This window comes from Phlebotomus papatasi, chromosome 2, assembly GCF_024763615.1.
Source record: "Phlebotomus papatasi isolate M1 chromosome 2, Ppap_2.1, whole genome shotgun sequence".
Classification (NCBI taxonomy): Eukaryota; Metazoa; Arthropoda; class Insecta; order Diptera; family Psychodidae; genus Phlebotomus; species Phlebotomus papatasi.
This window is the reverse complement of record NC_077223.1, coordinates 102,399,903-102,416,929: the sequence shown is the minus strand read 5'-3', so window position 1 is coordinate 102,416,929 and position 17,027 is coordinate 102,399,903. Positions and strand designations below refer to the sequence as shown.

Here is a 17,027-nt window from a genome sequence, read left to right as displayed (position 1 = left end):
GAACCTAGTGCATATGTCAATCTCATTCTCTAGTACTCATCTTGTTCTTTTGAAGGTCACAAAAAATTCAAATTAGGTGAAACGAATTTGGAGTGCGAAAGAATAAGAAGAAACAGATGTGAATATTGTTTTCAATAAACTTCCACAATCTAAAAGATGTGCCGTAGGTATTACAGACCAAATTATATTAATTATTTCTTACTTCGAATTATTAACTAATTGATGGTAATTTTTTACTAATTAAATTTACTGATTTACAGTCCTAACCTATATTTGTGGGATATGAATTTTTATTTCATGAAATTTTCTTAATCTCGACCATGATCGTTAAAATCCATTGTAGTCAATAAGAAATTTATTTTGACCAGTATGTGTAAATCAATTTTCGTCATAAAAATCAATTTTGGTTAGTAAAATGCGAATTTCGGTCATTAAAAAATCAAATTTGATAGGCATAAAACATTTTCAGCACAAAATTCTCATGTAAATTTTTGTCAAAAGGAAAATAAAGTGTTTTTTTTTTGTTTTCTGGTCCCATCTTAAATACTAGTTAAAGTAATATTTTCTATATTACAGTTTTTGATAATTTTTGTTCTAACCAAAATTGAAATTTCGCAGATCAAAACTTTACTGACCAAAATCGTTTCCTTTACAGATCAAAACTACACAGTAAAAAAAATTACAAGGATAATCGTTAGTTTGCTTTCTTACCACGATTATTCTTGTAAAGTTACACAAATTATGTATTTCAACAAAACGTGTAATCTGAATATGTGTAATTTAAATTTTATGTTATTGCAAATCGTATAATCAACTGGGAATGATTACACAGTTTTGTATATTTTCTTACATATTTCGTGTACAATTACACAGTTTTCAAATAAAAGGTGTACAAATTACACAGTTTTCAGACAAAATGTGTACAAATTACACAAATGTGTATTAGTACACACAATTACATGTTTAATGTAAAATTTACATTGAAAATCATGGTAAAGCAGCAAAATTTTTTTTGCTGTGTATTTAAAATTATTTTTTAAATTTTACTGTTAATGATTTTACTAAAATACCGATAAAATTTTTTTTATTCAATTTCTATTTACCGGCAAAATTTTAATTTAGTCTCAAAAATTTTTTTTTTGACCAAATCTTTCTTTTTAAATAAATCCTGAAGTAAAAGGAGAAAAAGAAAGCCCAAAAAAAACATTCCATGGGATTAGTTAGAAATTTCTGAGTGACACAGTCTTATGATAAGAAATATTTTTCAGTGTTGGTTTGTAAGTTTAGAAAAAAAAAACAATGTATCACCACCTCCCATCAACCGACACATCCACAGCTCATTGGGCCCCTTGGCCGAGACATAAATTTCAATTTAGTGGAGTCTCAACTGTCCTCTTGCCAGCAACTCCAGCTGCTGATCACAATTCAGTACGAGAATAGCTTCGGAAGCGCATTGAGATTGTCTTGAGAAAATCGATAACCCCTGAACCTTGTGGGTTAAACCTATAAGAACAAGTGCAAAAGATTTTTCTTGCAACATGTGAAGTGCTTTTCTTCCCCAAATTGAATCACTTCGATAAACAACACGTCTTATCATTAGGTAACTATCTTATCAGTTTGCTTGGAGAATTTCTGAGGGAATCACTCCTAAAGGCGCAGTTGAAAGAAGACTTCAGTGATCATAAAAGTCTATTGACTCATGAATTTTCTGGAGATTTTACCCCAAAGCTAAGTTATTCTTTTCATCGAGTGAGTGAAAGTGTAAAGAAATTGTGAAGAAAGTGTCCAATAAAAAAAATTGGTAAAGTAGATTTTCTTGTGGAAAGAGAGGAAAAAACCGTAGTAGATATTTTCCAAGCTCTTGCTTGACGGTTTAAATCTCACTTAATTGGCGTTTCCTGATCACATCTCATTGTGGGTAGAATTTTGTGTATACATTCTGTCCAGCTCTTCGTGTTCAAAGACTCCACTTCAAACGAATTTAAAGCAAATGCTTAAATAAATTCTGGTTAATTGAATTTAGTCCGTTGAACGTGAAAATCATGTTCATCATCCAAGAGGATCGTTCCCTTGATCACCAATTTGATTGGAAAATCTTCTGAAGCGTAGCGAAAAAATGCAAATTTTTCTTTTGTGGACAATGTGAGACACCATAAAATTGATCAACTATTGATGTTTTGACGATGGCACAATTGCTGTTTGCGACAATTGACAATTGCAAGGGATATCTGCCACTCCTTAGAACAACACTAAATTATGCCCAGAGTTCATGGAGAAGACAAATCACTGGATATATCCCATGAAATGCATTATGAATGCTTGACGATCCGCGACCAAAATGACAAAAAGCGACAAATTGCATAAACGCAATGATATGCACAATCAGATGATAATTATACGATAGTGAAAATGCATTTTTTTTCTTCTCTGCTGCAGCTAAATTACTTGGCAAAACATTGATGTGGTGTGAGGGGGGCCCTTAATTGACGGTGTGTGCTGTTGCAGGAGCCTCTCTTGGTCACAATGAAGGACTTATGGGCAGCAAGGGGCCTTCTCGGATGGTGCCTTATTATATCAGCCTTGCCCCTCTCCCTGGCCCTAACCCCTCGAGCTACGGATCTCGATGTGCCCAAGAAATGCAACTTGGAGCGGGTCTTCAAACGAATCGGCTACAATTGCGCCAAATTGGACTTGAAGGAGATCCCGCAAAATCTCAAGGGATCAATGGAGGTGAGAATCATTTGGTCATGATCTCTTCACTCTAATGACAATTTCAAGATAATTTGTACTGCGGAGACTGGTGCTCGATAGTCCGAAATCGTGTTTGATTCATTGCAAGATGGTTTTTTTAATAAATTTAGAGGAGACGAAGAAGACCAATAAGACCAATTTTCTTGTAAAGGAATTGACTGATGAAGCTTTAACACAGATTATGATGCGAGTTCGGATTTATTCCTTTTTTAGATTTACGCGTTTACGGGATGCTTGATACTTAGTTTGATAGTATGGCGAGATCTGTATGGAACCCTTGTTTAGTACAATCATGTTCTAAATCTAAATGATCCCCATATTTTATAAAAACGTTTTTAATGAAGTCCTTTAATGTCGTCTACACATTAGTACATTTTTTTTTTTTAAATGCCTTTTTAAAAAAATCTGACGTTTCTTCCTATAAGGATAGGGGAAATTTTCTTTAAAAAGGCATTTTTAAAAAAATTCTACTAGTGTGTAGACGCCAGAACATCTTTAAAATAAAATATCAAAATTTTTTGAAAATAAAAACAAATACCTTATTTTGATATATTGATTATGCTCAACGCACAGTAACTTTTGTTCTGTAAACAAGTTTTTTACTTTTCAATTAGAGTGACTGAGATTCCAGATCTAGTCATCAAGCTCACTCTCATAGAAAATGTTGAAAACATATTTACAAACAAAAGTTATTGTGCGCTGGGCATTATGCCCAATAAACAATAACTTTTATTTAGTAAACATGTTTTTGACCAAGCGCCTGGCAAGTTGGCCTTTTTATATGGAGCTATTTGAAGCCAATTCCTAAATTGATCTCGGACTTAGCTCATAGTGCTCCGAGGAAAAAGTTTATTTAAATAAAAATTTAGTATATTTATCCCTCCATTCGGAAATGTATCTTATAATACGGAAAAACTTCTCATTTTTTTTTTAAATATTTAGCATAACAGTAGCGAGTGCAAAAAAATTCCCATATAAATTTAAGTCGAAGTATGAGCAAGCGACTTCAAATTTCAGGCAACTTGCCAGGGGATTGTTTTTTGACATTTCAATGAGAGTGAGTGAGATCTAAATCTAGTCATCTCATTCACTCCTATAGAAAATTGTGAAACATGTTTACAAACAAAAGTTATTGTGCTTTGGGCATTATGCCCAACGCACAATAACTTTTGTTTAGTAAACATGTTTTTGACATTTCAATGAGAGTGAGTGAGATCTAGATCTAGTCATCTCGCTCATTCTCATGAGAAATTATGAAAACATGTTTACAAACAAAAGTTATTGTGCGTTGAGCATTACACGTAATAGTAGCACACATCGTATATTTTGAATAGATACATACATTTTCAATTTAAAGTATTTTGAATAAGAGAATACGCAAAGTGGATAAATTAAAAGTTTTTTGAACATGCCTGTACTAAAAAAGATTTAAGTACAGATTCTATTTATCCCTCTTATATTTTAACTATCAAAAATTTTTTTTAAAAAAATTCAATTAAGTTTTTCGATAAAGATAAATTGCTTGCCGTTTAGAAATTCAAGACTTATGAAAACTGGACTAAAGTTCTAGTTCACAGACCTTAATACGGGCTTCAGACCTAAGATTTAGCTATTTTGCTTAATTTGTCTAATTTCTTGTCGGATTTTGTAAAATTATAAGTTAGAATTGGATCGTTAGAAGCAAATAATCCATTAGATTTTGAAAAACCACTTAAAATGCTGGTTATTCCGGTTTCAGAACATTAAAAAGTGGGCTAAACTGTTCTTCAGACTAGAGGCTTAGTCCAGTTTCCAAAGGTCTCAAAATCTTAAATAGCGAGAAATTATATTGCTTTTTGAGAATCCTAAGGCAAATTTTTTCAAAAAATCGTGATTGATAAGAAATTAGAGCAAGTTAAGCCATATGGCTAAGCCTTAGGTCTGAAGCCCGTATAAGCTTCTAGTCTGAAATCCACATAAGGGTTCAAAATAGTAAAATTTGGCAAAAAGGCATGAGATAAGGGAAATTTATGCCAAGGACCTCTAATCCTAAGTCTAAAGTCTTATTGTATAATATTTTGGGCTGATGCTTAGTTGATAATGCATTGTAGGCATAGTAGATGACGCTGTGCGGCGTTTGCAACGATTGCACACACAAAGCAAATGCAGCTAGCACAGTTGCTGATCCAACCTGCGATATTTTATGGGCTTAGGATCCTCGAGAATCAATCAATTTTCGGATTGGAGGTTTAGCCCAGTTCCTGAAGATCTGAAAATTTTGTTCAGCAGTAAATTTATTGGTTTTGCACAATATAATAGATCATTTGTGCTAAGCACTGAACAATTTATCGATCGTTTTGTTCGTTTTTCAGGGCGCTCAACATTAAAAAAAAGGAAAAAATTAGAACGAAACGCTAAAAAATATATTTGATGCATATTTTAGGAAATTCATAAAGTTTGATTACGACGTTGTACCGTTTAAACTGGTTTATTTTGACCGGTCTTGGTAGGTTTAGAAATGACAGGAACTTAAATGTTCAGCCATATGACTCAACTGTAAGTCTGAAGTCTGAAGCCTGTATCAGCTGCAGTCCAATTGGGCCTTTATACGGACTTGAGACCTATGACCTAGCCATATGACCTATCTCCTCTAATTTCTTGTTATTCAAGATTTTCTGGAAAATTTTTGAATTAGGAATTGAATATTAAAGGCAAAAGATTTGTTAGATTCTAAAAAAAAAACCAATAAAGACTGAGCTAGTCCGAAGATCGCTTGAGCCGGTTTACAGACTGGAGGTTTAAGCTGGTTCACGAAAGTTCTAATTTCCAAATAGCAAGAGAACTGAATATTTTACAATCTTCTAAAGAATTAATTATTTTTGTCCGACTGTCCTATGTCAAAATTTCTCCAAAAACAGGTGGTCTGCTTTGAAATTAATGAAGTTGAACTCATGTATAAGACACCCGTAATAAGAAGTTTTTTGCAAATAAAATGCAATTAAACATAAATCAGATTAAATAAAAATTTCTATTTTGACCAAAAAATATTTCGAATAGAGGAAGACTTTCAAGCTTCGCACATACTCTGGCTTCGAATATTTCATATTTTTCTTATAATTCCTTTAGTGAATCTGACCCATTTTTTCATTAAAAAGATATGGAAAAAATATAAAGTGTTCGAAGACAATGTGTATGAAGCCTGAAAATCTAGGGGAATGTGGGCATGGTTCGCACAGAGTGAACCTTCAAACGATGCGAACTTTCTCTTTGTTTGCAAAGAACTGGTTTACCATTTCTCATCTCGTCTTATGAGGTTAATAATAAACTATCGTATGGCTAAGACGTGATGACCTAGCTCTTTGCAAACAAAGAGAAAATTTCGAATCGTTTGAAGGTTCACTCTGTGAGAACCATGCCGACATTCCCCTATAGTTGTAATATGAAATTAGATTAAAATTAAATCGCCATACAGCTGATTAGATTAGCTTGGCAACATTTCTTTCTCTTTTTTAACTGACCTAGCCCCAATGAAAATGTAAAACATGTTGTAAAACCGAAACATACAACCAGAGAAAGGATATTTCCATCGTTTAATCCTGGACCTTGAAATCAACGCTAAGACGGCGGCGAACGCATGGGGGGTGGAAAAGATCAAGAATGAGATGAAATAAATTCAAATTAAAAAAAAATATCTTCGTCTGGCTAATTTGTTGATATTAATTAGTATAATAGCTCTGTATAGGATAAGATATGTGAAACCCGAGTAATATAAAAATGATGTTACTTATGAAATTAAAGTTTTTGCACTCCCCATAACTTTAATATTTCATAAACAACCTAAAATGTTAGTAAAGAGACAAGAAAAACCCTTTATTTGAGCGACTGAAATGCTTTCTTTATTAATTGCCCTTGGTCTAGATTTTTTCCTAAATGTTCTTTGGAAGCTTATCGTCTGGAACTTTACCATTTCTTCCAGATAAAAATAGTTGCATAGCAATGCATTTTTTTCTATTTAATATTTCTGTAGATAAAATGTTGGGCTATTGTTTGTTGATAAGAAAATACATGGGCTTCCCACAGAAAAAAAAACTACCATTGATCCTAGAAAATTCGATATGAGAACTCCTTATCAATCCGTTAGAAAAACTGCATGCGTAACAAATTAAAATGGATTTTTCAATGAAATGAAATATCGCAATAAATTCAATTGCAAATTCCAACTGCATATTGTTGATCTTCACACAAGAGATGCCTCTTTCTGTGCGATACTTGGGAAGACCAAGAAACTCGGGCGCAATCTTTCAATTGAGGAGGTCAATTGGTTGAACGTCGAGCAGAGGAATAAAAAAAATACAAAGCAATTAGGTCCAATTAGAGATGAGGTCATAGCGAAAGAAAGCGAAAAGAAGCCCCCAAAAATGGAGATATCTTCATGAGGCGGAAGAATGTTATGAAAAAAAATTAAGCGTGCAAATGGGATTCTCTTCATTGTCTTCCAGATTCTCGATGCTTCCTATAATCGGATCAGAGATCTCAGTCCAGCATCTTTTGGGCGATACACCGATCTGCAGTACTTGTATCTGGCCGACAATATGATTCAAACCATTGAACCGGGGACATTTTCAATTCTTCAGCATTTAGAGGCCGTCGATCTCTCCTACAACGCCCTAACAACAATCCCTGTGGAACTCTTTAGTCTTCCACTCTTGAGAAATCTCTACATCTACAGCAACAACCTCAATGACCTACCAATGGATCTTCAAGTACGACCTATTCCAAAGACACTTCTATTTATCTAATCCCCAAGATTACTGACCTATCCACCAATTTTCAGGCAGTGGAGAAGCCCATTAAAGCACCTCTGCAACTAATAAACATTGCCGATTGTAGGCTAAACTTCGTTCCAGACTTTGGCATACTTCCAGGTACTAAAACCTATCCCATTAATTCAAAAACCTTTACTAAATAAAATTCCCATTTCTTCTAGATCTCTGGCATCTGAACGTGTCCTCGAATCCTCTCCAGCAGATCCAGGCACAGCAATTCTCTTCGCTGTGCAACTTAAAAACCGTAGATTTAAACAATACCAAAATGAGCCCTTGTGCATGTCAACAGATGTCCTTCTACATGCGCAAGAGATCCATCGCCATTAAGAATGGCATGTCCAACTGTGATAGTTCAGCTGAGGGTGAGTCTAACTAATTTAAACTCCATTAAAGTCTTAATTGTTTGCAAAAATTGCAAATTAGTCGGAAGAAAACAAAGAGATCGAAGAAAATGGGTCACAAAAACTTAAAGCCCCAATCACAAATTCGAAATTTTTAGTTCAAAATTTTGTACAGTAGACTCTCTCTCAATTGGGCATTTGGGGCAAAATGTCATCCGGTTTATCGATAGATTTGGGCATCAAAGCCTTTGTAAATTCCACAAAAAGTGCTCAATTATAAAGAATCACGATAAAATAAGAACTACACCGAATTTGAGCAAATTAGCTTCATAATTAAACGTGAAAATTGTCAACATAATTTTTCTCCCGATTGAAAAAGAGCCGGTTGAGGGAGAGTCTACTGTATAGAAAATTGAAGTTCAAAGTTTTTAAAATAATTATTTAAATTAAATCTGGATCAGAATTGTTGGCATGTTTAGCAATTTTCAGCAAATGCGAGGAACTAAGACACAAACAATTTGTATTCAAAAAATAAATTTTTTACTTTAAAAATTTCGTTTTAAATTTTCGAAATCGAAATTTTCGGTGTTTAAGAAATTAACTAAATTCAAGGTTTGGTCAGGATCTTATACTGGCTTCAGACCTAAGGCTTAGCCTTATGGTGTAACTGTTCGATTTCAATCACGATTTTTTGGCAAAATTTAATTCGGGAATGGATTACTAAAGATAATTAACCTATTACGCTCTCAAAAAGTAATAAAATTACTAGGTATTTAATTTTTTGAAATCTTCGGAAACTGGACTAAACCTCTGGTCTGAAGACCGCTTTAAGAATTCTTAGCAATCCTAAAAATGTTTCATTTACATTTATACATTCTTTTTTTTAATCAAAATATTTGAATTTTAAGTTAAAAATTTTATATAAAGAGTTCACATTCGAAATTCTCGGTTTTTTCTAAATGAGGTAAAGTGCCCTCAAGTCGACCAGTTCGACCGGTTCGACCGTTTTTTTCGCATTTTCGAATTCGAAATTCCTGAGAATTCCTTTCAGCAAGGTTAAGAAACTAGATCAAAATCTTTCGCATCCTGATCAATCGTAAGAAATTGATACATTATTAACAAATATAAATTTTTTAATTCGTAAATACGAATTCGATATTTCGATTTTTCAATTCTTGTAAAAGTTTCTTCGGTTTTAAAAAAAATTTTACTGTGTTTTTCAAGAACAAAATCCTGAAGTTTCGATAGACTCATGATGCTTTCCTGGACTTTTCGGTTTCTTAGCTTTTAATGTTTTTTTTTTTTTTTGGTTTGATAGAACTTTTTTAACGCTGTTTTGGATTAAACCAATTTACCATTTTTTTTTTTAAATATAAATTGCCCTTTGATGTTTTTTCCTGATACGCAATTTTGTCCGTAAACCCCATCAATAATCCCCAATAAGCCTAAAATAAATCAAGATCAGCCATACTAAATTTTGTTTCAAAGAAAAATATGCTGATTGTTTTGTCTTTCAAGAATAATTTATAACAAATTTTTTAACAAGGAATTTCGAGTTAATTTTTTGATAATCCATGATTTTTGAAACTCACTTTAACTCTTTTGTCTCCTTTGGGACTCTGGGTAACCATGGAAACAACAATTTTTTTTAGACTATCTAGAATCGATAAAAATACGATTCTTCTGCATAATTACAAACTATAAGGATGTCCAAATCTAGGATATTTTTTGCAGGATTCTAATTAACTCCTATGCTTAGATATTTTTGGTCAAAAATCATGAATTTTCGATTTTCTGCTTCCTTGCAGATATCCTGACTTTTTTTTTTATATTTTTAGACCAGAATAATAAAAAACCTCTTGGGGCCAATAAGTATGATAACTAACAATTACAGATTACATAAATTCGAAAAACAATTTTTTCTTAAATTTTCAAAAAAAAACTTGTTCAAATTTTATGGGTACTCTCGTCCCCAAAAAAAGTGGTAGTGAAAATCGCACTAAAATTTGTGAAGTCGAAATTCTAAAATGATTTTCGAAAACTTGGATTTTTCAATTCTGAATAAACTTCCGAAAACTGAAGTTGTATAAATCTTCTAAATCTCATCAAGAAAAAAAAATATTGGTCTCATTAGTTTATTTGGCTAAAAAATAGGTTCAATCGGTTAATTCGAAAAGTTTGTGGTTATGCGAAAGATACAAGCCTGATCTTTAAATTTAAAGAAGTGGAGGAATCGTAGAAATTCTTTAATCTGATATCAAGGAATTCGTTTTAAATAATTTTACAACGACAAAAAAATGTTTTGAGTTAAACGTTTTAATTCCTTTGTAATTCTAAATAAAAAATTCTAACCTCAAACACGATAAATCGCTGACTGGGCTGACTGTTCGTGAATTATTTAAAAAAAAAAATGATGATATTTCTTGCAGACTTTTTAATAATAAATTTAAGTTTCACGTCACGGTAAAATGAGTTTATAAATTCCTTTTTATTATATTTCTTTTCGAGGTTAGATCATATATAACCTCAAAATTAGGAATTATCTTTCAACCAAGTAAGGAAATCATTTTCATAACAAGATTGCCTACCATTGGGAGTCAATTTATGAAATCATTTTTGAAATACGCCTGAATGTATACTGTTGCGTTGCGCGAAATTTGAAAGCACTTTGCTTCCTTTTCAGAATAAAACTTTAATTACTTTTATTAAGGTTAAATTTTTAAATATTCTAACCATTTATTGAAGAACTCTGGCCGTAAAAAATACTGTTTTTGAATACATTTCTATTAAACAGTTGAACATCTTTGTTTTGACTATACTTTTACTGTGTACCACACTTGCACATTAAAATTTTAATATGATTCACTTTAATTGTCGCTGGTAAGAGTCCAAATGTGTAATTTGTGTGTTTGAATCATTTTATATTCAAAATTTGATCTATTTGTTGATAAAGAGGTAGACTTGGCCCGCAAAATGTGATATAAATTGATTTATAGTATTAATGCGAAAAATTAATGCGATTTTCTCTTTAATTTTTTAATGTGAAAAAGATTTATGCTTTATGTAAAGTTAAACTTATTTTTGCAGGCCAAGTTCACTTCTTTATCAATAAATAAAAAACCCCAAATACTAAGTGACTCAAAGACACAAGTAACATATATGGACGCTTACAAGCGACAATTAATGTGAATCACATTAAAATCTTAATGTGCAAGTGTGATAACGCCGTTACTCCGCGCGAAATTCGTTCTACGACCGATTTATTCAAAAGAGAGCCCCTGCAGGTATGCAAATTTTCTCGATGCGTAATGCTATTTCGCATTTTTTTTTCGGTCCCGAAAATGTGCATAATCCCGGGACTGAGTGTATTTTATTTAAAGAAAATCACACTGACCTGGAATCGTTGATCCCTCTTCCAGAATTGATCTACTGTCCAGACATGGGGAATTCCACGCGGGAAACTGCTGAATTCGATGAATGTAATGCTATCCGGGAGACCAAAGTGCTGAATGAGAAAGCCACGTCAACATGGATGATTGTGGCCCTCTCCATCATCGGATGCTTGGGACTCTTCGTGGTCCTGCTGTACATGTGCCACCGGAGGAATGAGAAGGGTTCCAAGAAGAGCCATAAAATCTCTCTGACCGACGAGAAACCGTCAGAAGAGAATGGGAATCGGGACACTCTCCTGAGTTATGAGAAAACTTGAGGGGTCCACGCAGGGCCAGAGACTGATCCGGAGGAGTGTACAAAGATGAATAAATTAACCAGAATTTAGGTTTTATTGATTTCCTGCATTTTCTTCTTTTGGGGTTTCATTTATTTCATCAGGGGCTTCTTTTGGGACTTCTGGGACTTCAGGGGCATCTGGGGCTTCCGGAGGGGGAGTTGGGGGCATTTCGGACGGCTGCTGCGTGTCTTTCTTTGAATCCTCAGGACCTTGTTCGTCTCCTGAGGTCTTCTTGGAGAGGGAGGACAAGCGACTCCTTCCCGGTTGATAGATCTGAATCGATGGACGATCTTTGTTCCGGATCCTCCTGGCCTGACGTTCTTCCTTCTGCTTCTCTCGTTCCTCACGCATCTTCTCCCTTTTTAGCTGGCGATTGGACTTTTCCGGTTTCTCATCATCCTTCGGCTGCTGAGTCTCTCCCGAAGCTTGCTCTGTTTTTTCTCCTTCCAATTTCTTCTGATCTGCCTGGGCTTCTGTCTTCTTCTCTTGCCTCTGTTCTCGCCTCCTCTCACTGTACTTCTTCACTTCCCGTCTGATTTCTTCAGCTGGTGGCGAATTGGCATCACTGGCAGGTTTGGCTTGTGCCTTGGCCAGGGCTTTCTCCTTCTTTCTTTCTTCATTTCGACGCTCCCTCTCTAGCTTCCGCTGCTGATCCCTTTCCGCACGTTTCCTGTCCCGTTCCTCCTTAGCCGCCTTGGCCTTTTCATCCAGAGGAGCTCTGTCTTGCTTCTTGGCATCTTTGAGTTCTCCCTGAACCTTCTCCTTGTCCTTCCTTCCGCGCTTATCATTCGTCCGGGATTTAATTGTGCGCACAATGATCTCATCGTCTCCCTCCTTCTCCTGCTCAGCAATTGCCGCCGGAATGGCTTTGGCCACCTGGTTCTTCTTCTTCTGCTTCTCCTCCTCACGCTGCCGACGCTTCTCCTCCATCTTCCGTTTCTTCTCCTCACGCTTCTCCTGCCTCTTGTTGGCAATGTACTCCAGGAGTGGCGTTGACTTGATCTTCTTGTCATCCTTGAACTGATACGTAAACTCCAGCTTGGATTCCTTAGCTTCCCCAGTGTCTCCCTTCAGGGTCTCCAGGAAAGCCAGGTAGTGGGATTCAGTCTCAATTGTGTTGCACTTGTTGTCGCGCTTCCTGGCCCGGTTCTTCGGCAGGCCCTGGAATGGTGCAAATTCCACCACAGCCGGATACTCAGCTCCCCTTGTGTCCACAAAAACATATCCATCGAATTTATCCTTGAAGATGAAGATATCCTCCTGCTTCAGGAAATTTATGTACGCCCTGCAGGAAGAATTCAATCCTAGTGTCCAATCAGCTGGGACAAAATAAAAGTAATCATGGTCTGGGATGGGATTGATCTGCTCCCTGAACATTTCCTCAGTCATAGTCGGCGGAAGTCTCCGGATAACCACCTGCGGGGAAAAAAAGCATTGAAAAAGGGTCCGAAATGGATTTAAAAGGCGCATTTTACCTTCGTCAGAGGCTTCTGTTTGTCTTTCTTCCGCTTTTCTCTCCTACTGGGCTTCTCCTTCTTAGCCGGAGCAGGAGATATCTCCTTTTTCTCACCGTCTTCAGTCATTTTCTTCCACTTTTAGCAAAATATACACTGAGAATGAGGTTATGAGTGATTTTGTTTGACATAAGCATACTTCGCCGCAATTCGCCACCAGGAAAAAGCCCTGTTCTGAAATAATTACCATTTTTATCGTATTTCCTGCAATTTTCCTACAGAAAATCTGCACCAAATAAATTTAATTTACTTTTATTTATTTTCATGCATTTTTCCAGATCAAAAACCTAGTTTTCTATTTCAAATACAAATTTATTTTAGTAAACTATTATTTTACAAGAAACTATGCTCTTGCAGATGAGGCAGGTGAATTCATGAGACCTAGGAGTTGGCAATCAGCCTCTAGGATCGTCATATCCTTGTCTGATCCCAAAAACCTCGTAGAGAGCTCCAGCTCTTTGATTCGCAGCCGAACACGGGCTCCTCTCACATAATCCCTGAAAAACGAATATCTCCTCAATTTCCAATATAAAATATAAAAGATTAATCTCCTTACGAAGCATTTTTAGCAGGACGAGTGCAGACACAGTGGAACTTCCACCCGAAATCTATGTAAAGATCATCATTGACGACATGAAAAATCCTCCCGGTAACGACTTTCCCCTCAGCATCTCCCAGCTAAAAACATCAACAATTATCAGAAAAACATTCTCAAAACCATTCAAATAAAGAAACTCACATCCATAAATTTAGAATTCCTCAGCAAAGCAGGAAAAGCCTGATCTTGTTTGGGACTCAGTTGCTCCTCAGGTTCTGTGTATTTTTTGAAAGCTTTGGCAAATCCTCCCAGTTTTTCTTCATTATCACCACTTGGAGGGGTTCCTGCAGGGGTACACAGGTGCCTAGGAAACAGATTCCAGGAATTCCTGGGCAGTTTATTGAGAAAATTCCCACCCACGTTACGAATCAAAACACGGCACGACATTTTTTTCGCGGCGAAATTCTGACGGCGGTCGTCAATTTTTATTCCCGCCAAGAGTTTCCCGCCATTTTTAACATCTTGAAAATAATTCAGGGTCGCTTGCATCAACAATAGTTGTATTTGAAAATTCAGAAATTATTATTTTTTCAATGAATTAAAATTAGAATTACTTTTCGGTTTTTGAAAATATTCCAATTTGATGAAATATTGCATCACTTTTTCTAATTTAATTTTATGAATATAATGAAAAATTTAAATTATTTTTTTTCTAAACCTTTAATTAGAAACAGTAATAACCATAGAAGCCTCTTCGTTAACACTTCGAAGAACCTTAACTAAAAGTGTCACGGAAGGACCAAGTGGCAGCCGCTGCCACTTATCGGATTTTACATAATATTTTAATATTTTTACATATATTTTAACATTCGGAGCCTCAGTCAGTTCTTTTCTGGTCTCTGAATCAGAAATTTCACCTCCTTGGGTACTGTATCTAAAGATTTTTAACCATTCGATGTTTTCATCTTTATCAGAATCATGGCGTCAGGGAAAGTGGTGTGCCTTTGAATGCGGCAGCCTTTGAATATTTCAATTTTTCTCTTATTTTTCAAAGCAAAAATTCTACATATGAACAATAGTTAATACTATTAACTATTTTCTATTAACTTCGCTTAACAAAATGGATTTTGAGCTTTGGTAAATAAGAGAAAAATTGAATAATTCCCATAATTATTCATATTTCATACATATTTCCCAATTCAATATTTCCCATAATTCTTCTCAATAATTTGCAAAAACACTTTCAATTTGTTCTTTTAAGGCTTTTATACACTAACAATCAAGAAAATTACATCTGCAGAACGTCAAACTGCCATATAAAATGCATATGGCAGCTACTGCCACTTGGTCCTTCCGAGTGCAGTTTTTTTGTTTTTGCAATATATTTACATTAATATTTAATTTTTATTAAAAATTTTATAACGAAAAAATAGCCAGATAAATTCTGCACGCATTCAATCAGGCCTTCAGGCGAAATGATATATTCTTCACTATAAAGAATAAAATTGAAAATTAAATTGACAGCGGCTGCCACTAGGGTCCTTCCAAGTGTTAAAGCCTATTTAACTACAAATAACAACAGTAACAAACTTATGCACGGAAAATTTGATATATCATCGATTTTGGATAATATTTTCCTTCATTATCGTTCCTGATTTTAATTCCGGTTGCCAATTTATTTATTATTTTTTCTTGTATAGTCACTATATCTTAAATCAATGGAATTTGTAATTAATCATTGTTAAGAAAAAAATTCAGTGACCGTTAAGACGCGTGCTTGACAGCCGTTGACAGTGGCCCCCCGCGCTCTCATAATTTCACATTTTTTTCTTTACGAGATCATCTATTAATCTTTCACGATTTCAGCTTACCTTTTAAGATCAGGAAAATTTCAAGAAATCTAAATTCACGTTTCTGTCTTTCTCAATTCTTTTACACATTCGTACTCTTCTTCTTTTAAACATCATAAAAAATTCTATTTACACTGTAAAAAATTTCGGCACATATTTGTTCCAAAAATTAGCTCGTCCACAGACACCATAATTTTTGGCACAATCTTGTTTACTTTACGAGACTCAAAAAGATAATGAATATTAGTAACGAATTTGTTCTAAAAAGTAGCTCGTATAGTATACAATCGTATCCCTTCTCTCACACTCAGTAACCCGTCACCGAAGCGAAGAGGACGCCAAATCTGTGGAAATTTTCGTGCTACATGGTTTCAATTTTTTAATTCGAGATTCCCTTCCTCTCCTGCTGCCAGCACTCGCATATGATTTCGTCATGCACTCGTCTGTATAAAACACTCTCAAGTTGATTCTTATTTGATGTTCTTTATGAAGTTTCGCCACCGAAATCCATCTCGACTGAAGTATATGCCTTAACTGTAAGACGAAATCTTTTACACAAATTTATTCCCGACGATGGGAACAAAAAGATTCCCCATATGAGTAACAATTTCGTTCAGAAAATTACCTCGTCCACGGACAACGAAAATTTTTGGAACAAATATGTTACAGATGTAGGAATAATATTGTTTTAAAGAAAATGTACCAATTTGTTCCTGAGAGTGGGAACAAACATCAGAGTGCAACAAATTCTATTCCAACTTTCAGGAACAAATTTGTATAAAACGAAATCAACTCAAATTTGTAGACATTCCACTGTATCAAAACGGTTCCAAAAGAAAACTCTAACAAAATTGTAACTGTATTTTGTAACGAAACTGTAAAGAAAACTTTTTGCAACAAAGAAATATCTTCTCTAGGTACAAATTGATTCTAAAAAAATTTGTTCCAAGGAAAACTTGTTCCAATATTTTGCTCAGTGTCCAAAAGTTTTTACCGTGTAGTTTAACCTACAGGGTGCGTGTTTTAAATTGAGACTGACTAAGGTCTGTTGGTGGTCATTACTTTACTGGATACTCTGAAAAAAAAAATTTTAAAAAGTTTTGTTAAACGAACAAATGGATTTTGCTCAAATTTTGTCAAAAGGATGTTATTTACCAATTTGAAAAAACTTTCTCTCGCATTATATATGGAAAAACACCCTTTTGACAAACTTTTACCAAGATTCATTTGGCCGCCGATTTGACAAAACTTTTCCATATTCTGTACACAGCAAAAACGAAATGAAATTGGCAGGTTGAATTCCATTAGTTGAATTGAACTAGTTGAAATTTCGAATTACAAACCACTAAAAAAATCAACTTTCAATTGAAAAAGAATCATTTAGATTGCAAAACTAGTAAAATTAAACTCTCTGTAATGGCCTACGTACAATAAATAGTAGTAATAATTACTATAATAGTAATAAAATGAAGCAACAAAATGGCATAAACTTCATTCA

At 34.6% G+C, this 17,027-nt stretch overlaps 3 protein-coding genes across 4 annotated transcripts; 1 reads left to right on the top strand and 2 right to left on the bottom strand.

Moving 5' to 3' along the window:
* Positions 1–1,371: 1,371 nt before the first annotated feature.
* On the top strand, positions 1,372–11,685 carry LOC129800482 (toll-like receptor 3). 2 transcript variants are annotated; one of them, XM_055844895.1, is made up of 6 exons: positions 1,372–1,600; positions 2,437–2,730; positions 7,230–7,493; positions 7,565–7,655; positions 7,718–7,918; positions 11,317–11,685. In XM_055844895.1, exons 2-6 carry the CDS (start codon positions 2,524–2,526, stop codon positions 11,604–11,606), a joined length of 1,053 nt encoding a protein of 350 aa, XP_055700870.1. In that variant the 5' UTR covers positions 1,372–1,600; positions 2,437–2,523; the 3' UTR covers positions 11,607–11,685. The 2 variants fall into 2 exon arrangements, with proteins under 2 accessions (XP_055700870.1, XP_055700871.1); XM_055844896.1 differs by lacking the exon at positions 1,372–1,600 and adding an exon at positions 1,630–1,801.
* Positions 11,657–13,278, bottom strand: LOC129800481 (regulator of nonsense transcripts 3B-like). The gene is made up of 2 exons (XM_055844894.1): positions 13,103–13,278; positions 11,657–13,043 (listed from the first exon to the last, which is right to left on the bottom strand). The coding sequence occupies exons 1-2, from the start codon at positions 13,208–13,210 to the stop codon at positions 11,679–11,681; spliced, it is 1,473 nt and encodes a 490-aa protein (XP_055700869.1). The 5' UTR covers positions 13,211–13,278; the 3' UTR covers positions 11,657–11,678.
* Positions 13,279–13,440: 162 nt separating this feature from the next.
* Positions 13,441–14,146, bottom strand: LOC129800483 (28S ribosomal protein S28, mitochondrial). Its single transcript, XM_055844897.1, has 3 exons — positions 13,881–14,146; positions 13,698–13,819; positions 13,441–13,638 (listed from the first exon to the last, which is right to left on the bottom strand). The coding sequence occupies exons 1-3, from the start codon at positions 14,124–14,126 to the stop codon at positions 13,485–13,487; spliced, it is 522 nt and encodes a 173-aa protein (XP_055700872.1). The 5' UTR covers positions 14,127–14,146; the 3' UTR covers positions 13,441–13,484.
* Between the last annotated feature and the right edge of the window lie 2,881 nt (positions 14,147–17,027).

Coding starts and splice junctions, on each gene's coding strand:
- LOC129800482 (XM_055844895.1), top strand. CDS start 2,524: ATGAAGGACTTATGGGCAGCAAGGGGCCTTCTCGGATGGTGCCTTATT. Junction 2,731..7,229: donor ATCTCAAGGGATCAATGGAG/GTGAGAATCATT, acceptor ATTGTCTTCCAG/ATTCTCGATGCTTCCTATAA. Junction 7,656..7,717: donor AGACTTTGGCATACTTCCAG/GTACTAAAACCT, acceptor CATTTCTTCTAG/ATCTCTGGCATCTGAACGTG.
- LOC129800483 (XM_055844897.1), bottom strand. CDS start 14,126: ATGTCGTGCCGTGTTTTGATTCGTAACGTGGGTGGGAATTTTCTCAAT. Junction 13,820..13,880: donor GGAATTCTAAATTTATGGAT/GTGAGTTTCTTT, acceptor TGATGTTTTTAG/CTGGGAGATGCTGAGGGGAA. Junction 13,639..13,697: donor CGTCCTGCTAAAAATGCTTC/GTAAGGAGATTA, acceptor TTCGTTTTTCAG/GGATTATGTGAGAGGAGCCC.
- LOC129800481 (XM_055844894.1), bottom strand. CDS start 13,210: ATGACTGAAGACGGTGAGAAAAAGGAGATATCTCCTGCTCCGGCTAAG. Junction 13,044..13,102: donor AACAGAAGCCTCTGACGAAG/GTAAAATGCGCC, acceptor TTTTCCCCGCAG/GTGGTTATCCGGAGACTTCC.